Genomic DNA, 21,002 nt, shown 5'->3' on the forward strand with positions numbered 1-21,002 from the left:
AGGCAGGCTAGTGGACTAGCAGGCAGGCTAGTGGACTAGTGGACTAGCAGGCAGGCTAGTGGGATAGTGAGATAGTGGACTAGCAGGCAGGCTAGTGGACTAGTGGACTAGCAGGCAGGCTAGTGGGATAGTGGACTAGCAGGCAGGCTAGTGGACTAGTGGACTAGCAGGCAGGCTAGTGGGATAGTGGACTAGCAGGCAGGCTAGTGGACTAGTGGACTAGCAGGCAGCCTAGTGGGATAGTGGACTAGCAGGCAGCCTAGTGGGATAGTGGACTAGCAGGCAGCCTAGTGGGATAGTGAGATAGTGGACTAGCAGGCAGTCTAGTGGGATAGTGAGATAGTGGACTAGCAGGCAGGCTAGTGGGATAGTGGGATAGTGGACTAGCAGGCAACCTAGTGGGATAGTGAGATAGTGGACTAGCAGGCAGCCTAGTGGGATAGTGAGATAGTGGACTAGCAGGCAGTCTAGTGGGATAGTGAGATAGTGGACTAGCAGGCAGGCTAGTGGGATAGTGAGATAGTGGACTAGCAGGCAGCCTAGTGGGATAGTGAGATAGTGGACTGGCAGGCAGGCTAGTGGGATAGTGAGATAGTGGACTAGCAGGCAGTCTAGTGGGATAGTGAGATAGTGGACTAGCAGGCAGCCTAGTGGGATAGTGAGATAGTGGACAAGCAGGCAGTCTAGTGGGATAGTGGGATAGTGGACTAGCAGGCAGGCTAGTGGGATAGTGAGATAGTGGACTAGTAGGCAGGCTAGTGGGATAGTGAGATAGTGGACTAGTAGGCAGGCTAGTGGGATAGTGAGATAGTGGACTAGCAGGCAGTCTAGTGGGATAGTGGGATAGTGGACTAGTAGGCAGGCTAGTGGGATAGTGAGATAGTGGACTAGCAGGCAGGCTAGTGGGATAGTGAGATAGTGGACTAGTAGGCAGGCTAGTGGGATAGTGAGATAGTGGACTAGTAGGCAGGCTAGTGGGATAGTGAGATAGTGGACTAGTAGGCAGGCTAGTGGGATAGTGAGATAGTGGACTAGTAGGCAGGCTAGTGGGATAGTGAGATAGTGGACTAGTAGGCAGGCTAGTGGGATAGTGGGATAGTGGACTAGTAGGCAGGCTAGTGGGATAGTGAGATAGTGGACTAGTAGGCAGGCTAGTGGGATAGTGAGATAGTGGACTAGCAGGCAGGCTAGTGGGATAGTGAGATAGTGGACTAGTAGGCAGGCTAGTGGGATAGTGGGATAGTGAACTAGTAGGCAGGCTAGTGGGATAGTGAGATAGTGGACTAGTAGGCAGGCTAGTGGGATAGTGAGATAGTGGACTAGCAGGCAGGCTAGTGGGATAGTGAGATAGTGGACTAGTAGGCAGGCTAGTGGGATAGTGAGATAGTGGACTAGCAGGCAGGCTAGTGGGATAGTGAGATAGTGGACTAGTAGGCAGGCTAGTGGGATAGTGAGATAGTGGACTAGCAGGCAGTCTAGTGGGATAGTGGGATAGTGGACTAGCAGGCAGGCTAGTGGGATAGTGAGATAGTGGACTAGTAGGCAGGCTAGTGGGATAGTGAGATAGTGGACTAGCAGGCAGTCTAGTGGGATAGTGGGATAGTGGACTAGTAGGCAGGCTAGTGGGATAGTGAGATAGTGGACTAGTAGGCAGGCTAGTGGGATAGTGAGATAGTGGACTAGCAGGCAGGCTAGTGGGATAGTGAGATAGTGGACTAGTAGGCAGGCTAGTGGGATAGTGAGATAGTGGACTAGCAGGCAGTCTAGTGGGATAGTGGGATAGTGGACTAGCAGGCAGGCTAGTGGGATAGTGAGATAGTGGACTAGTAGGCAGGCTAGTGGGATAGTGAGATAGTGGACTAGCAGGCAGTCTAGTGGGATAGTGGGATAGTGGACTAGTAGGCAGGCTAGTGGGATAGTGAGATAGTGGACTAGTAGGCAGGCTAGTGGGATAGTGAGATAGTGGACTAGCAGGCAGGCTAGTGGGATAGTGGGATAGTGGACTAGCAGGCAGGCTAGTGGGATAGTGAGATAGTGGACTAGCAGGCAGGCTAGTGGGATAGTGGGATAGTGGACTAGCAGGCAGGCTAGTGGGATAGTGGGATAGTGGACTAGCAGGCAGGCTAGTGGGATAGTGGACTAGCAGGCAGGCTAGTGGGATAGTGAGATAGTGGACTAGCAGGCAGGCTAGTGGGATAGTGGGATAGTGGACTAGTAGGCAGGCTAGTGGGATAGTGGGATAGTGGACTAGCAGGCAGGCTAGTTGGATAGTGAGATAGTGGACTAGCAGGCAGGCTAGTGGGATAGTGGGATAGTGGACTAGTAGGCAGGCTAGTGGGATAGTGGACTAGCAGGCAGGCTAGTGGGATAGTGAGATAGTGGACTAGCAGGCAGGCTAGTGGGATAGTGAGATAGTGGACTAGCAGGCAGGCTAGTGGGCTAGTGGACTAGTGGACTAGCAGGCAGGCTAGTGGGATAGTGAGATAGTGGACTAGCAGGCAGGCTAGTGGGATAGTGGACTAGCAGGCAGGCTAGTGGGATAGTGGACTAGTGGACTAGCAGGCAGGCTAGTGGACTAGTGGACTAGCAGGCAGGCTAGTGGGATAGTGAGATAGTGGACTAGCAGGCAGGCTAGTGGGCTAGTGGGATAGTGGACTAGCAGGCAGGCTAGTGGGATAGTGGGATAGTGGACTAGCAGGCAGGCTAGTGGGCTAGTGGACTAGTGGACTAGCAGGCAGGCTAGTGGACTAGCAGGCAGGCTAGTGGGATAGTGAGATAGTGGACTAGCAGGCAGGCTAGTGGACTAGTGGACTAGCAGGCAGGCTAGTGGGATAGTGGACTAGCAGGCAGGCTAGTGGACTAGTGGACTAGCAGGCAGGCTAGTGGGATAGTGGACTAGCAGGCAGCCTAGTGGGATAGTGGACTAGCAGGCAGCCTAGTGGGATAGTGGACTAACAGGCAGGCTAGTGGACTAGTGGACTAGCAGGCAGGCTAGTGGACTAGTGGACTAGCAGGCAGCCTAGTGGGATAGTGGACTAGCAGGCAGCCTAGTGGGATAGTGGACTAGCAGGCAGCCTAGTGGGATAGTGAGATAGTGGACTAGCAGGCAGTCTAGTGGGATAGTGAGATAGTGGACGAGCAGGCAGGCTAGTGGGATAGTGGGATAGTGGACTAGCAGGCAGGCTAGTGGGATAGTGAGATAGTGGACTAGCAGGCAGCCTAGTGGGATAGTGAGATAGTGGACTAGCAGGCAGCCTAGTGGGATAGTGAGATAGTGGACTAGCAGGCAGTCTAGTGGGATAGTGAGATAGTGGACTAGCAGGCAGCCTAGTGGGATAGTGAGATAGTGGACTAGCAGGCAGGCTAGTGGGATAGTGAGATAGTGGACTAGCAGGCAGTCTAGTGGGATAGTGAGATAGTGGACTAGCAGGCAGCCTAGTGGGATAGTGAGATAGTGGACAAGCAGGCAGTCTAGTGGGATAGTGGGATAGTGGACTAGCAGGCAGGCTAGTGGGATAGTGAGATAGTGGACTAGTAGGCAGGCTAGTGGGATAGTGAGATAGTGGACTAGTAGGCAGGCTAGTGGGATAGTGAGATAGTGGACTAGCAGGCAGTCTAGTGGGATAGTGGGATAGTGGACTAGTAGGCAGGCTAGTGGGATAGTGGGATAGTGGACTAGCAGGCAGTCTAGTGGGATAGTGGGATAGTGGACTAGTAGGCAGGCTAGTGGGATAGTGAGATAGTGGACTAGCAGGCAGGCTAGTGGGATAGTGAGATAGTGGACTAGTAGGCAGGCTAGTGGGATAGTGAGATAGTGGACTAGTAGGCAGGCTAGTGGGATAGTGAGATAGTGGACTAGTAGGCAGGCTAGTGGGATAGTGAGATAGTGGACTAGTAGGCAGGCTAGTGGGATAGTGGGATAGTGGACAAGCAGGCAGGCTAGTGGGATAGTGAGATAGTGGACTAGCAGGCAGCCTAGTGGGATAGTGAGATAGTGGACTAGTAGGCAGGCTAGTGGGATAGTGAGATAGTGGACTAGTAGGCAGGCTAGTGGGATAGTGAGATAGTGGACTAGCAGGCAGTCTAGTGGGATAGTGGGATAGTGGACTAGCAGGCAGGCTAGTGGGATAGTGAGATAGTGGACTAGCAGGCAGGCTAGTGGGATAGTGGGATAGTGGACTAGCAGGCAGGCTAGTGGGATAGTGGGATAGTGGACTAGCAGGCAGGCTAGTGGGATAGTGGACTAGCAGGCAGGCTAGTGGGATAGTGAGATAGTGGACTAGCAGGCAGGCTAGTGGGATAGTGGGATAGTGGACTAGTAGGCAGGCTAGTGGGATAGTGGGATAGTGGACTAGCAGGCAGGCTAGTTGGATAGTGAGATAGTGGACTAGCAGGCAGGCTAGTGGGATAGTGGGATAGTGGACTAGTAGGCAGGCTAGTGGGATAGTGGACTAGCAGGCAGGCTAGTGGGATAGTGAGATAGTGGACTAGCAGGCAGGCTAGTGGGATAGTGAGATAGTGGACTAGCAGGCAGGCTAGTGGGCTAGTGGACTAGTGGACTAGCAGGCAGGCTAGTGGGATAGTGAGATAGTGGACTAGCAGGCAGGCTAGTGGGATAGTGGACTAGCAGGCAGGCTAGTGGGATAGTGGACTAGTGGACTAGCAGGCAGGCTAGTGGACTAGTGGACTAGCAGGCAGGCTAGTGGGATAGTGAGATAGTGGACTAGCAGGCAGGCTAGTGGGCTAGTGGGATAGTGGACTAGCAGGCAGGCTAGTGGGATAGTGGGATAGTGGACTAGCAGGCAGGCTAGTGGGCTAGTGGACTAGTGGACTAGCAGGCAGGCTAGTGGACTAGCAGGCAGGCTAGTGGGATAGTGAGATAGTGGACTAGCAGGCAGGCTAGTGGACTAGTGGACTAGCAGGCAGGCTAGTGGGATAGTGGACTAGCAGGCAGGCTAGTGGACTAGTGGACTAGCAGGCAGGCTAGTGGGATAGTGGACTAGCAGGCAGCCTAGTGGGATAGTGGACTAGCAGGCAGCCTAGTGGGATAGTGGACTAACAGGCAGGCTAGTGGACTAGTGGACTAGCAGGCAGGCTAGTGGACTAGTGGACTAGCAGGCAGCCTAGTGGGATAGTGGACTAGCAGGCAGCCTAGTGGGATAGTGGACTAGCAGGCAGCCTAGTGGGATAGTGAGATAGTGGACTAGCAGGCAGTCTAGTGGGATAGTGAGATAGTGGACGAGCAGGCAGGCTAGTGGGATAGTGGGATAGTGGACTAGCAGGCAGGCTAGTGGGATAGTGAGATAGTGGACTAGCAGGCAGCCTAGTGGGATAGTGAGATAGTGGACTAGCAGGCAGCCTAGTGGGATAGTGAGATAGTGGACTAGCAGGCAGTCTAGTGGGATAGTGAGATAGTGGACTAGCAGGCAGCCTAGTGGGATAGTGAGATAGTGGACTAGCAGGCAGGCTAGTGGGATAGTGAGATAGTGGACTAGCAGGCAGTCTAGTGGGATAGTGAGATAGTGGACTAGCAGGCAGCCTAGTGGGATAGTGAGATAGTGGACAAGCAGGCAGTCTAGTGGGATAGTGGGATAGTGGACTAGCAGGCAGGCTAGTGGGATAGTGAGATAGTGGACTAGTAGGCAGGCTAGTGGGATAGTGAGATAGTGGACTAGTAGGCAGGCTAGTGGGATAGTGAGATAGTGGACTAGCAGGCAGTCTAGTGGGATAGTGGGATAGTGGACTAGTAGGCAGGCTAGTGGGATAGTGGGATAGTGGACTAGCAGGCAGTCTAGTGGGATAGTGGGATAGTGGACTAGTAGGCAGGCTAGTGGGATAGTGAGATAGTGGACTAGCAGGCAGGCTAGTGGGATAGTGAGATAGTGGACTAGTAGGCAGGCTAGTGGGATAGTGAGATAGTGGACTAGTAGGCAGGCTAGTGGGATAGTGAGATAGTGGACTAGTAGGCAGGCTAGTGGGATAGTGAGATAGTGGACTAGTAGGCAGGCTAGTGGGATAGTGGGATAGTGGACAAGCAGGCAGGCTAGTGGGATAGTGAGATAGTGGACTAGCAGGCAGCCTAGTGGGATAGTGAGATAGTGGACTAGTAGGCAGGCTAGTGGGATAGTGAGATAGTGGACTAGTAGGCAGGCTAGTGGGATAGTGAGATAGTGGACTAGCAGGCAGTCTAGTGGGATAGTGGACTAGTAGGCAGGCTAGTGGGATAGTGGGATAGTGGACTAGCAGGCAGTCTAGTGGGATAGTGGGATAGTGGACTAGTAGGCAGGCTAGTGGGATAGTGAGATAGTGGACTAGTAGGCAGGCTAGTGGGATAGTGAGATAGTGGACTAGCAGGCAGGCTAGTGGGATAGTGAGATAGTGGACTAGTAGGCAGGCTAGTGGGATAGTGAGATAGTGGACTAGTAGGCAGGCTAGTGGGATAGTGAGATAGTGGACTAGTAGGCAGGCTAGTGGGATAGTGAGATAGTGGACTAGTAGGCAGGCTAGTGGGATAGTGAGATAGTGGACTAGTAGGCAGGCTAGTGGGATAGTGGGATAGTGGACTAGTAGGCAGGCTAGTGGGATAGTGAGATAGTGGACTAGTAGGCAGGCTAGTGGGATAGTGAGATAGTGGACTAGCAGGCAGGCTAGTGGGATAGTGAGATAGTGGACTAGTAGGCAGGCTAGTGGGATAGTGAGATAGTGGACTAGCAGGCAGTCTAGTGGGATAGTGGGATAGTGGACTAGCAGGCAGGCTAGTGGGATAGTGAGATAGTGGACGAGTAGGCAGGCTAGTGGGATAGTGAGATAGTGGACTAGCAGGCAGTTTAGTGGGATAGTGGGATAGTGGACTAGCAGGCAGGCTAGTGGGATAGTGAGATAGTGGACTAGTAGGCAGGCTAGTGGGATAGTGAGATAGTGGACTAGCAGGCAGTCTAGTGGGATAGTGGGATAGTGGACTAGTAGGCAGGCTAGTGGGATAGTGAGATAGTGGACTAGTAGGCAGGCTAGTGGGATAGTGAGATAGTGGACTAGCAGGCAGGCTAGTGGGATAGTGGGATAGTGGTCTAGCAGGCAGGCTAGTGGGATAGTGAGATAGTGGACTAGCAGGCAGGCTAGTGGGATAGTGGGATAGTGGACTAGCAGGCAGGCTAGTGGGATAGTGGGATAGTGGACTAGCAGGCAGGCTAGTGGGATAGTGGGATAGTGGACTAGCAGGCAGGCTAGTGGGATAGTGAGATAGTGGACTAGCAGGCAGGCTAGTGGGATAGTGGGATAGTGGACTAGTAGGCAGGCTAGTGGGATAGTGGGATAGTGGACTAGCAGGCAGGCTAGTTGGATAGTGAGATAGTGGACTAGCAGGCAGGCTAGTGGGATAGTGGGATAGTGGACTAGCAGGCAGGCTAGTGGGATAGTGAGATAGTGGACTAGCAGGCAGGCTAGTGGGATAGTGGGATAGTGGACTAGTAGGCAGGCTAGTGGGATAGTGGGATAGTGGACTAGCAGGCAGGCTAGTTGGATAGTGAGATAGTGGACTAGCAGGCAGGCTAGTGGGATAGTGGGATAGTGGACTAGTAGGCAGGCTAGTGGGATAGTGGGATAGTGGACTAGCAGGCAGGCTAGTGGGATAGTGAGATAGTGGACTAGCAGGCAGGCTAGTGGGATAGTGAGATAGTGGACTAGTAGGCAGGCTAGTGGGATAGTGGGATAGTGGACTAGCAGGCAGGCTAGTGGGATAGTGAGATAGTGGACTAGCAGGCAGACTAGTGGGATAGTGGGATAGTGGACTAGCAGGCAGGCTAGTGGGATAGTGGGATAGTGGACTAGCAGGCAGGCTAGTGGGATAGTGGTATAGTGGACTAGCAGGCAGGCTAGTGGGATAGTGGACTAGCAGGCAGGCTAGTGGGATAGTGGGATAGTGGACTAGCAGGCAGCCTAGTGGGATAGTGAGATAGTGGACTAGCAGGCAGGCTAGTGGGATAGTGAGATAGTGGACTAGCAGGCAGGCTAGTGGGATAGTGAGATAGTGGACTAGCAGGCAGGCTAGTGGGATAGTGAGATAGTGGACTAGCAGGCAGGCTAGTGGGATAGTGGGATAGTGGACTAGCAGGCAGGCTAGTGGGATAGTGGGATAGTGGACTAGCAGGCAGGCTAGTGGGATAGTGGGATAGTGGACTAGCAGGCAGGCTAGTGGGATAGTGGGATAGTGGACTAGTAGGCAGTCTAGTGGGATAGTGGACTAGTAGGCAGTCTATTGGGATAGTGGGATAGTGGACTAGTAGGCAGGCTAGTGGGATAGTGAGATAGTGGACTAGTAGGCAGGCTAGTGGGATAGTGAGATAGTGGACTAGCAGGCAGGCTAGTGGGATAGTGGGATAGTGGACTAGTAGGCAGTCTAGTGGGATAGTGGGATAGTGGACTAGTAGGCAGGCTAGTGGGATAGTGAGATAGTGGACTAGTAGGCAGGCTAGTGGGATAGTGGACTAGTAGGCAGTCTAGTGGGATAGTGGACTAGCAGGCAGGCTAGTGGGATAGTGAGATAGTGGACTAGCAGGCAGGCTAGTGGGATAGTGAGATAGTGGACTAGCAGGCAGGCTAGTGGGCTAGTGGGCTAGTGGACTAGCAGGCAGCCTAGTGGGATAGTGGACTAGCAGGCAGGCTAGTGGGATAGTGGACTAGCAGGCAGGCTAGTGGGATAGTGGACTAGCAGGCAGGCTAGTGGGATAGTGAGATAGTGGACTAGCAGACAGGCTAGTGGGCTAGTGTACTAGTGGACTAGCAGGCAGGCTAGTGGGATAGTGAGATAGTGGACTAGCAGGCAGTCTAGTGGGATAGTGAGATAGTGGACTAGCAGGCAGCCTAGTGGGATAGTGGGCTAGTGGACTAGCAGGCAGGCTAGTGGGCTAGTGGGCTAGTGGACTAGCAGGCAGGCTAGTGGGATAGTGAGATAGTGGACTAGCAGGCAGCCTAGTGGGATAGTGGACTAGCAGGCAGGCTAGTGGGATAGTTGGCTAGTGGACTAGCAGGCAGGCTAGTGGGATAGTGAGATAGTGGACTAGCAGGCAGGCTAGTGGGATAGTGAGATAGTGGACTAGCAGGCAGGCTAGTGGGATAGTGAGATAGTGGACTAGCAGGCAGTCTAGTGGGATAGTGAGATAGTGGACTAGCAGGCAGGCTAGTGGGATAGTGAGATAGTGGACTAGCAGGCAGTCTAGTGGGATAGTGAGATAGTGGACTAGCAGGCAGCCTAGTGGGATAGTGGGCTAGTGGACTAGCAGGCAGGCTAGTGGGATAGTGAGATAGTGGACTAGCAGGCAGGCTAGTGGGCTAGTGGGATAGTGGACTAGCAGGCAGGCTAGTGGGATAGTGGACTAGTGGACTAGCAGGCAGGCTAGTGGGCTAGTGAGATAGTGGACTAGCAGGCAGGCTAGTGGGATAGTGGACTAGTGGACTAGCAGGCAGGCTAGTGGGCTAGTGAGATAGTGGACTAGCAGGCAGGCTAGTGGGATAGTGAGATAGTGGACTAGCAGGCAGGCTAGTGGGATAGTGGACTAGTGGACTAGCAGGCAGGCTAGTGGGATAGTGGACTAGCAGGCAGGCTAGTGGGCTAGTGAGATAGTGGACTAGCAGGCAGGCTAGTGGGATAGTGGACTAGCAGGCAGGCTAGTGGGATAGTGAGATAGTGGACTAGCAGGCAGGCTAGTGGGATAGTGGACTAGTGGACTAGTAGGCAGGTGGGCGCCGTCACTCACCAGCTCTCTCTGCAGAGTCTTCTTGAGCTCCGCCAGGCGCTGCTGCAACTGCTTGATGGTCTGTACGGTGACACCCAGCGTCAGCCAACGACGTGTTACGGCGTGTCGCGCTACGTACAGCATGTCAAGTAGCTTCGTTTAACGTCATTCGACCTCGTGTCTCGGCACGTGACCACGTATCCCGTCACGTGACCACGTATCCCGTCACGTGACCAGGTCCCATCACACGAACTCGTGTCTCGTCACAGAACCCCGTGTCTAGTCACGTGACAATCTTGATTTGAAGCTTTCGTGACTGCAGGAATCCACACTCGTTGGTTCTTTCGGTAAAGTTACGCGACTTTACCGAAAGAACCAAACAGTATAGTCACGTGACCTTTGTGTGGCACCACGTGACCTCATACCCCCAACCCCACCCCCGCTCACCTTGTGCTTCTCCGCCAGTTCCATCCTCAGCGCCGAGTTGGCCCCCTCCTCCTCAGCGGTGCGGGCAACGGCAGCGGCCGTAATTACGGCGGCGCCAGTGGCGCCATCATCGCCACCATCGTCGCTGCCGCCCCCCGGCCCCTCCCGGGTCCCGTTGCGTGCCCCATGTGTTCCCACGGTCCCTGCCTGCGCTGGCTGCGCTGCCTCCCCTTCCTCCACCTCCTCTTCGCTGGCACGCTGCCTCTCCTCCGCCAGCGCCTCGCTGGCGCGCAGCTCTGAGGGCGGCGGCGATAGGGTCAGCGGTGGCGGTGAGGTCAGGGGTCAGGGTTACCGTACCCCTAACCCCTGAGATGGACAGTAGCACTGCTACTGCTTTTACTGCTGCTGCTTCTACTGCTGCTTCTACTGCTGGTGCTTCTACTGCTGGTGCTTCTACTGCTGCTGCTTCTACTGCTGCTGCTATTGCTTCTACTGCTGCTGCTTCTACTGCTGCTGCTACTGCTTCTACTGCTGCTGCTTCTACTGCTGCTGCTTTTACTGCTGCTTCTACTGCTGCTGCTTCTACTGCTGCTTCTACTGCTGCTGCTTCTACTGCTGCTGCTACTTCTTCTACTGCTGCTGCTTCTACTACTGCTGCTGCTTCTACTGCTTCTACTGCTGCATCTACTGCTGCTGCTTCTATTGCTGATTCTACTGGTGCTGCTACATCTACTGCTACTGCTGCTTCTACTGCTGCTGCATCTACTGCTACTGCTGCTTCTACTGCTGCTGCTTCTAATGCTGCTTCTACTGCTGCTTTTACTGCTACTGCTGCTTCTACTGCTACTGCTGCTTCTACTGCTACTGCTGCTTCTACTGCTGCTGCATCTACTGATACTGCTGCTTCTACTTCTAGAGCCACTGTTTCTCCTGCTTCTACTGATGCTGCTAATGCTGCTTCTACTGCTACTACTGCTTCTATTGCTACTTCTGCTACTGCTGCTGCTCATACTGCTGTTGCGTCTCCATCCGTACCTTGCTCGAGCACGTAGCTCCGAGCCTCTGTGGAGGAGCAGCGCTCCCGAGCCTCCGCCAGCCTCCCCTCCGCCAGCGCCAATGCCTCCTGCAGCTCACACAGCTGTGGGGGGGGGGGGGGGGAGGGGGGGCGCAGGGGGGGAGATCAACTACCGCTTGTCCCAAGGAAAGAATCGCTCCTGTCATAGGAATGTGGAATTCCCACCCCACTGCCTCTGCAGGGCTTTAAGCAGGGAGAACAAATGCCTCAATGCTCATTCTAGCAGGAAATCACTTTGCCTTGTTAAAGGCTCAGGGTTAAGGTTTGGGGGTTATTGTTATGGGTTAGCGTTAGGTGTTAAAAGCGTTGGGGATTAGGTTTTGGGGTATGGGGGTTAGGTTAAGGGGTCCGGGGTTAAGAACACGCATTCGAGATTGTGCGTTAAGCTTATAGGATAAAGGGAAGAGGGCCGGGTGTTAGTGTACAGGGTTTGTATATATGTATGTTGAACTTATTTCGCACCGTACGTAGCCAACCGTGCTAATCGGAGGTGTGGGGGAAGGACAACAAACGAAATGCAAAGAGTAGTTTGAAAGAAATACGTTTTTATATCTGGACGATTTAAAAGTGTAAAGCTCCAGTGGTCTGTCGTTTGTGCACCACTACCAAGGCTGCAGCAGCATCACCATGGAAGCATCCCCACACGTGCTGTTCGTGTGACCAGACTTCATCATCATGCCAGTCAGCGCTGGTTGGCAATGGGAGGAGGAGAGGCTCCAAACCGGTCAACAACTGGACTAATGTGCCTAGTTGTTAGCGTCATGCACGAACGTCTGCACCACCACTCCTACCCACTACCCACCATCCCCCCTCTCCCAGCCCCCTGCCCCATTAGGGATTCAACAACACGTTCCTCAGTAGCACATGTGCTATACAGAAGGACCATTGCCCGAAACGTCACCTATTGCAATAGGTGGAAGGCTAGGATTAAAAGGTTATTGTTAGGGCGAAAGATGATGGTTAGGAGAAGGGTGTTTGGGTTATGGCAAAAGGGTTAGTTACGGTCAGTGCTAGCGGTTCGGGTTTAGAGATTAGGGCTAGGAGTTTAGGGTTGGGGGTTAGGGTTGGGGCATTAGGGGTCAGGGTTCAAATACTTGGTGTTACGCTGTAATACAGCAGAAGCCAAGCCGCACGACAGGCCACGTCTGATGCAAGTGTACAAAGACAAAGACCCCCAAATTATCCTTAATAGGCCGTTGAGGTAGCGAGCACCTGTTAAGGACAACACAAGCACATTTCGGGGTAGGTGGCCTACACCACGCCCGGCCGCCTTCGTCTCCCGGGTGGCAATGTTTAAACATCGCACCAGGTGCTCATTTGAGGTTGAATCGACCTAGAGGAGGCCCAGGACCAGTTCAGATAATCATTACTAATGTTGGCCATGAGCAGGAATCGAACTCGAGTCGCCGGGTTCGTAGCGCAGCGCGCTAATCATTGCATTACCGTGTGTATGCACACACACGTGTAAGTACTCGTGTATACCCAGGCAAACGTAGCCATCACACACCTGTTTCTGTAGTGTATCCCCACATCTCCGTGTCATCTCCAGGTCAGAGATCGACTGGGCGAGTGCTGCCCTCTGAGCTGTGAGCTCGGCCTGAAAGAAAACATCGAGTATCACACTCTGTGACGACGAACTCCAAACACAACCGGACCCGGGTCACCGCCACCACACCTGGCCAACACCCCCAGACCTGGCACCACCACACCAAGCCACCACCACCAGACCCGGCCACCACCACACCAAGCCACCACCAGACCCGGCCACCACCAGATCCGGCCACCACCATCAGACCCAACCACCACTACCAAACCCCGGCCACCACCACCACCAGACCCGACCACGACCACCAGACCCGACTACCACCATCACACCCAACCACCACTACCACACCAGACCACCACCAGAATCTGCCACCACCACGACCACCCCTCCTCGTGTCGTCACCTGGGCGCTGTGGAGCTCCTCCTCCAGGGTGCGTGCCGTGGCCTCCTGCTCAGCCACTCGCTCCCTCAGCTCCTCGCCCTCCGCCTGCAGCTGCCCCTGTGCAGCACCATGGGGCGGTGGAAGGATAAGGGGAGTTGGGGGGGTGCAAGGGAGGGGGAGTGACGATTTGGTATAGAGCGACGATGAGAGATTCAGTTTCAAGTGATGTATCCACTCAATTGCTTTGTCTGCGAGTGCCCCCCAGCCCCCACCAGCCTCCTCAGTCCCCCCACCCTCACCGTACCAGGCTGTGCTGGCTGGCCGTGCGGTCGAAGTCGCGCGCCGTCTCCAGCGCCGCGAGCTGCGTGTCCAGCGCCGCCACACGCTCCCCCAGCTGCTGGCGAGACGCCGCCCACTGCTGCTGCAGGCGCCGCCGCTCGGCCTCTCCCTCCGCACGCTGTGGGGGGGGAGGGGCAGGGGGCAGGGGGGAGGGGGTGTTGAGAAGATGGGGGGGGGTGGAAGATCGGAGGACAGGTGAACAGGTGAGGGGGTAGAAGGAAGGGGGGGCGAGGGAGGGATGGGGTCGTGAGACGGGAGTTACGGGGGGGTGAAGAGGAGGTAGGAGGAGATCTCTAATGGAGTGTTCCTGTAGTTGGTAGCGATGAGGTGGGGAGTGACGAGGTGGGGAGTGCTGCAGTGAAGTGTGACGATGCGGGCGGTGACAAGGTGGGTGCTGCTGCAATATGGGAGCCACGATGTGGGTTTGGTTGCAGTAGTGAATGACGAGGTGGGTGCGTCTGCAGTGCGGAGTGCACCGCTTGGTCTCGCTCGCTCTCCCGCGTCGTCGCCACCCTCTGTGCACGCGTCAGCTCCTCCCTGGTGGCGGTGAGATCCTCGCGCAGGCGGCGCAGCTGCACACAGACACAGAGACCCCCTGAAGCCCGCACATGCTGCTGGGGCTCGTGCCGTGAGCGGGGCCAGTGCGGTGCACAAGGGGGTGGTGTGGCTGGCACCCACGCCCGGCCGCCACGATAGCGAGATGTTAACTCTCTTGCCTGTATACAGGAGGTCGTGGGTTCGATCCGAACCCCGATGCCTGCTGTGTATTTGGAGTTTGCGTGTCTCTCTCCATCCCCGTGGTCACGTGCATTTTTCTCCGGGTTCTCCAGTTTTCCCACTCACATTTAAAATCAACGTGCGTCTAGAGTATTTGGCTGCTATAAATTCCACGTCATCAGCCATTTCCTTGAGCCATCATTCGTGCCCAGGTCACTTCTGAAAAAGAGCTAAATAGATCCCCCGAGTAACCTTTAATTTCTGTTGGGGACAAGTAGTGCTATTCGCAAGTAGCACTTATGAAGGCCAGAACGGAAGGGCTGGGTGGCTAGCACCATACCCGTCCACCTTTGTCTCCCCAGCAACGATGCTTACACACGACGCCGGGTACTCATTTGAGGCTCAGTTCACTCAGTAAAAGTCGAGGACCGATTGAGACGATCATTGGCGGTGAGCGGGAATTGAACTCGTGTCGCCGGGTTCGTAGTGCCACGCCGCCACTCACCTCCTCGTCGCGAGCTCGCGTCTTCCCCACGCGCTGCTCCTCCTTCTCCTGCGCCGCTGCCTCCAGCTCCCGCGCACGGTCTCGCAACTCCCTCACCTACACCGCAACCCGACCGCAACCCAACCACGGCAACACCACAATGGCAACGCCACGACGGCAGTGTCACCGCAACCGCAGTGCGTCCCCGGCCTCGCGGCAGCGCGGCGACACGGCCCAGCGGTGGCGCGTTCGCCGCTCATTGCCGAGGTTCGAATCTGGCGGAAATCCCTGGTTAATGCTGCGGTGGCGATGGTATTAACCGTAACAACGCATGCCATCATACGCAAGTGTAGGTCATCGTGTACCGGCGTTAAGGTCCCAAATTTGACAAATTTTTAAATGACCCACAAGATAAAATTGGGATCACACGCACACACACACACACGGCAACATCGCCCGCTGCTACTAGCAGCAGACTCGTGCCCCAGGCTCGCAGGGCCCTGGCTCACAGGCCAGGGGCCAGCGAGTCACCACCGTACAGGGACAGCCACCGCCCTTTCAAAATGTGTTCGGGCGTGGGATGTGAAGAGCCCGAGGTGCCCCAGCGAAATAGAAAAAGTAACACGCCTGACGACGCTGGTTGCCGTAAATTGGTACGTTGACAACCTTACTAATTGGCCGTGTCGGGTGGAGGTGTGTGTACGACATAACACACTAACTCACTCACCCACCTACTCACACAACAAATAAATCACCCACACACCAACTCACTCACCCACCTACTCACACAACAAATAAATGACCCACCCACACACTCCCACCCCACCTGCTCTGGTAAATTATACTTTTAGCCTGGCTCTCAAGCTCTCATTGGGTTAAACATAATACATTTTGAGTTCCTGCAGTCACTTTCGTGACTGCAGGAACTCATATTCTTTGGTTCTTTCGGTAAAGTCACGGAGATAGAAAAATTAAAATTAATAGAGTTAATTATTCACTTTATTTGTATTATTATTTTTCTGTCTACATGACTTTACCGAAAGAACCAAAGAATATAAGCGTAATACACTTGAGACTTGAACACATCATCAATCCATTCTCCAATCAATATCAGCCCCCTCACCCGCCCTCCCCTCTCTCCCCGGCCACCCTCCCCCACCCACCTGCTGCTCCAAGCCGGATGCGGTTGCCGTGGCGACGGCCTGTGACTCGGAGAGGCGAGTGGAGAGCTCCTCCAGGCGCTCCTCCAGCCGTGCCCGCTGGAGTTAACGAATCATCAGCAGTGTCATCATCATCAGCAGCAGTGTCATCATCAGCAGCAGCATCACAACTGTTATCGTCATCAACATCATCAGCGCTGTTATCATTACTACGGTCAGCAAAGTCGTGATCAACAATCATCGTTGTGATTATCATCGCCATCATCGTGTTCGTCGTCAACAACATCATAATCGTTGTCATCGGCTTCATCAGTATCGTCAACGTCGTGATAGAGATGATCCAATATGGGCCCCCGTGGAGGTATCAAGGCCCCTGGTAGAGCTGGTGTGGTCCCCTGGTGGAGCCGGTGTGGTCTCCTAGTGGAGGCGGTGTGGTCTCCTGGTGGAGGCGGTGTGGTCCCCTGGTGGAGGAGTCAGGCAGCCACCTCGAGGAGGAGCTCCTGTGTGTGTTGGTCCATTGTCAGGTCTCCCGCAATCCTCCTCTCCAGCGACGTCGCCTTCTCCGTGAGCCGACCAATCATGGCGCAGTGCTGCTCCGTCTCCCTGGTAGCCTGCGACGTGGCGAGTCGAATCAATGAATCAATCACTCAATCATCAATTAATTTTCAATTCGTTCTCTCGTCTCGTATGAAGCTGTCTCGTTTGTTTCGCTCATCGCTCTTTACCAGGCTGAGAGCGTTATTGCGGTAGCCTCGACACAGAGGCGTTGTTTCTCTGTGTGCCTATGTGTGTGTCTCTCTCTGTGTGTCTCTGTGTTATCTCTCTCTGCTTATGTGTCTGTCTGTGTGTTCCCGTGTCTGTTTTGCCTCTCTCTAGGTTTGTTTTCTCTTTCATTTGTACCTGATGAGGATTGCTTGTGTTGCAATCGAATCGTCATATGCAATTATTTAATTATTATTTTATTCTACGTGACTTTACCGAAAGAACCAAAGAGTGACTCTGATTGACTCTGAACTCAGACCCAGACCCCCATGCACCCCCCACCTGCTGTGCCTGCTGCCCCAGGGACTCTGTCTCCACTCGCAGGGCCTTGTGCTCCTCCTGTAGCTCCTGCAGCGCAAGGCGGGCCTGCACACACAGCCACACAGCCACTCAACGACTCGGCACAACCGCACAACATTACCAAACAACCACTCGTAGCCACACCAACACTTCACATAACCAGACAAGCAATGAACTGCTGAACTAGGCCAACGAAAACACACAAACAACCACACAAATAAACAATCCCTCGTAATCACAAAACCACTACCAACACTACACTACCACCAACACCACCCTCCCCATGACACCATCACCACCACGTTTAGCACCACCTGCACCACCACCACTAGCACCAACACTACCACCACCACGACTTTCACCCCCACCATACTGGTGTGTGTGACGTGTGTGGCGTGTGTGTGACATGTCTGCGTGTGGCATGTGTGTGACGTGTGTGGCGTGTGTGTGGCGTGTGTGTGTGTGTGGCGTGTGGCGTGTGTGTGGCGTGTGGCGTGTGTGTGGCGTGTGGCGTGTGGCGTGTGGCGTGTGGCGTGTGTGTGGCGTGTGTGTGGCGTATGTGTGTGTGTGGCGTGTGTGACGTGTGTGGCGTGTGTGTGGTGTGTGTGGCGTTTGTGTGTGTGGCGTGTGTGTGGCGTGTGGCGTGTGTGTGGCGTGTGGCGTGTGTGTGGCGTGTGGCGTGTGTGCATGCTGGAGAGCGGTGCCACCTGCGCCAGCTCGTGGGAGAGCTGCTGGTTTTGTAGGGAGAGCGCGCTCTCCTGCTGCTCCCCTCGCTGGCGCTCCTCCTCCAGCTCCCGCCGCAGGTACGAGCTACACACAAACATACACACGCCACACGCCGCACACACCACACACACGCCGCACACACCACACACACCACACACACGCCACACGCCACACACACACACACAATAAACATGTCAGACACACAAATCCAGAGCCGTGTTACCGGCATGGTGAGATGGCGGACGCGGGAAGTGAGAGGGGGGATGACATGGGGTGGTGGGCGTTGGGTGTGGGGGTTGTCAGGGGGGAGGTGTGGGCCTCCACTTTGGCAGGGGGGGGGAGTGGGTGGGGGACCCCCACTTGTCGCTCTTGAGTGCGGTGCCGTTGGCCCGGAGCGCTGCCAGCTCCTCTTGCGCCCGCTCGAGCCGAGCCTGGAGGGCGGCGACCTCCTGCCTGGTGCTCGCCACCTCCTCGCCCAGACAGCGGCTCTCCTCCTCCTTGCGCAGCAGCTGACACACAAACACACACACACAAATATCTCCCGTATAGCTGTTACAGGCTGTTGGGGCAAGTGCTGTTGGCAAGTAGCAGCACCTCCGAAGCCCGACACGGGCACACGAGGGGGTGGGTGACCAGCACCACGCCTGGCCTATTCTGTCTCCCGAGTGGTAATGTTTACTACACACGGCACTAGGTACTCATTTGAGTCTGAGTCGACCTAGGGGAGGAGGCCCGGGACCGGTTCAAATAATCATCACTGGTGTTGGCCGTGAGTGCAATCGAACTCGGGATGCTGGATTCGTAGCGCAGCACGTTAACCGCTGCACTACCGCTCCCCATTAACAAAATACACACACATTCAGTCAGATATATGCATGACAATAATTGTTTAATCACTTTAGCGAGTTTTCACTGTACACTAAAGTTCTGTTGATATGATTAACAATAATTAGCGAGACCCCCCTCCCCCATCCCGTGACCGACAAACAGATCGACAAAGAATTGGATGGACAGGGCATACATACAGACAGACAAACAGACGGACAGATGTAGAGACAGATACACGGGACAGATGGACCGATACACAGACGGCCGAACAGTGAATTGCGTGAGTTCGTCCCAGTCTATGTTAAACTAAACTTTTAATTTTTCCAGGTAAGGCCCACCGAGCTATATTGCTTTTTCAGAAGTAACGTGGCCACAAACGAAGTGGCTTTTCATCCCGTGGAAAATTATAGCAGCCAAATACTTAAATGCACGTCGATTCTGAAGGTGGAGGGAAAAACTGGACCCGGATAAAAATCCACGCTGCCATGCGGAGAGAGACACCGCAAACTGAAAATATACAGATGGACGGGCAGACCGACGGAGCTATCGGAGGGCAGGGCCGGGGGTCGGGAGGTTGGTGTCGCACCATGTGCTTGACCTTGGCGGTCTCCTGCTGCTGCAGCTCCGTGAGCTCATCGCGCTCGTCACGCCGCTGGAAGAAGTCAGCGCTGCGCTCCTCAAACTCGGCCAGGCGCAGCGCCAGCTCCCGCCTCTCCTGACACGCCGTGACACAACAACAACAGCAGCAGACGCCGTTTGCCACCAAGTGGCGGTGACGTCACCGCTGGCGCTAGTGCCAGGCTAGGTGCACTTCCAAGGGCACGTGGAGTGTCAAAGGCTCTCGCTGCTGGCAGGTCACGGAACGGACCCAGGTGCCATGGGTTTACTGAGATGGTTGGAAAATGCACCAATTGTGCCCCCCAACTGTGCCAACTCGCTGAAATTCAGCTGCCCGGTGCTCCGCTCGTTGTTGTGAGCATCGCTCCTCTGCCCTCCGTTGATGTTGGAGGGCAACTGCCCTCCAACTGCCCAGTAGCTTCCTTCACGAGCCTCCTACATAAAGGCCGATCTTGACACCGCTGGTACCGGACATCGGCAAGTCCACTCAGCTCCATATCTCACCACCACACCACCATGCCACAATACACCACCATGCCACAATACACCACACAACCCGAGCCATGCCTCACCACAGCGCCGCACACCGTACACACCGTCAGAAACCCAGCATAATCAATATGATACGCATCAATGTGCGAACGCCTCCATCCAGTAGTGGAGTTACCATGGCTGATGATGTTGGATCATTCCGAATGCACCGCACGCACACACACGACACCACACACGTGAATATCACGTGGTGGTGGTTGGACCCATGATGCTCACTCTGAAGGTTTGTGAGTGAGCGAGCTGGAAGGATGTCATGGTGGCACTCACCTTTTCCATCGCCGCAAGCTTCTCCGTCCACTCCTGGGGGACAACAACACATCATCATCAGAATCTTTATTCATCCTGGAAAATCCCATTAGCTATGAAGCTCTTTTTCACAGCTGTCCGATAGTTCACAGATGTGCAGTCCCTTAGATCACTATCACCGTCAACACCATTCAACACAACACAAACGTCATTCTCATTAGTCTCATCATCAACATTACATCCACAACACCATCGCTGTTGTCATCATCACCACTACCATCACCACCATCACCACCACCATCAACAACACTATCACCATCATCACCACCAACATCTGCCATTCACCACTAAATTATTTTACCAGTTAAGGCCCACTGAGCTAAATAACTATTTTCAGAAGCGACCTGATACAAATGAAAGCTCAACGAAATGGCATATCATGTGCAAATTTATAGCAACCAAATACACACATTTCACTGTTACCACCACCATCACCATCATACCACCCCCATCAATGCCATCACCATCATCCCCATCACCGCCATCGTCACCTCCACTATCACGATCATCACCACTGCTGCCACCACTATCACCACCATCATCACCATCACCGTCATTACCACCACTGCTGCCACCACTATCACCACCATCATCACCATCACCGTCATTACCACCACTGCTGCCACCACCATCACCACCATCACCTTGTTGTTCTTCTCGAGAGCAAGAGTAGCGTTCTCCGCCATCTTGGAGCGCTTGGCCTGGTAGGACTCATTCAGCTCCTGCATCTTCCTCATGGAGGCTGCCCAGGATCACGGGGTCACAGGGTCAAGGGGTGGGGGCGAGAGGTCACAACGACAACAATGTTGACAAGGCCGATGGCGATAACGACGGCAATAACGGTGACCATCGTGATGATCACGATGATGCAGACGAGGATGATGATGGATCGTGAGGATGAACTGCTTGTTGTTGTGTTTAGTTTGTTGTCCTTCCCCTGCACCTCCGATTGACACGGCTGGCTACGTACGGTGCCAAAGAAATTCTAAATACATACGAAGATGGATCATGACGATGATGATGATTAGACGGGTGGTGACGACAAAGTGAC

General features: G+C 54.3%; 1 protein-coding gene across 7 annotated transcripts in view; it reads right to left on the bottom strand.

The window, feature by feature from the left end:
- The window catches only part of GOLGA1 (golgin A1), a 36,812-nt gene that overhangs the window by 7,816 nt on the left and 7,994 nt on the right, over window positions 1-21,002 (bottom strand). For 6 of the 7 annotated variants that reach the window (XM_078621972.1, XM_078621978.1, XM_078621973.1 and 3 more), the window contains exons 5-20: window positions 20,596-20,693; window positions 19,913-19,945; window positions 19,062-19,190; window positions 18,008-18,156; window positions 17,629-17,731; window positions 16,904-16,987; window positions 16,345-16,470; window positions 15,863-15,958; window positions 14,721-14,816; window positions 13,975-14,070; window positions 13,464-13,616; window positions 13,181-13,276; window positions 12,740-12,829; window positions 11,193-11,295; window positions 10,179-10,453; window positions 9,753-9,812 (exon numbers count right to left, since the gene is read on the bottom strand). In XM_078621972.1, coding sequence (XP_078478098.1) covers window positions 9,753-9,812; window positions 10,179-10,453; window positions 11,193-11,295; window positions 12,740-12,829; window positions 13,181-13,276; window positions 13,464-13,616; window positions 13,975-14,070; window positions 14,721-14,816; window positions 15,863-15,958; window positions 16,345-16,470; window positions 16,904-16,987; window positions 17,629-17,731; window positions 18,008-18,156; window positions 19,062-19,190; window positions 19,913-19,945; window positions 20,596-20,693 — 1,787 coding nt within the window. The remainder of the gene's footprint in view (window positions 1-9,752; window positions 9,813-10,178; window positions 10,454-11,192; window positions 11,296-12,739; window positions 12,830-13,180; window positions 13,277-13,463; window positions 13,617-13,974; window positions 14,071-14,720; window positions 14,817-15,862; window positions 15,959-16,344; window positions 16,471-16,903; window positions 16,988-17,628; window positions 17,732-18,007; window positions 18,157-19,061; window positions 19,191-19,912; window positions 19,946-20,595; window positions 20,694-21,002) is intronic. The other variant, XM_078621977.1, reaches the window with a different exon arrangement.

This window comes from Lampetra planeri, unplaced genomic scaffold (assembly GCF_965212315.1).
Source record: "Lampetra planeri unplaced genomic scaffold, kcLamPlan1.2.h2 scaffold_125, whole genome shotgun sequence".
NCBI lineage: Eukaryota > Metazoa > Chordata > Hyperoartia > Petromyzontiformes > Petromyzontidae > Lampetra > Lampetra planeri.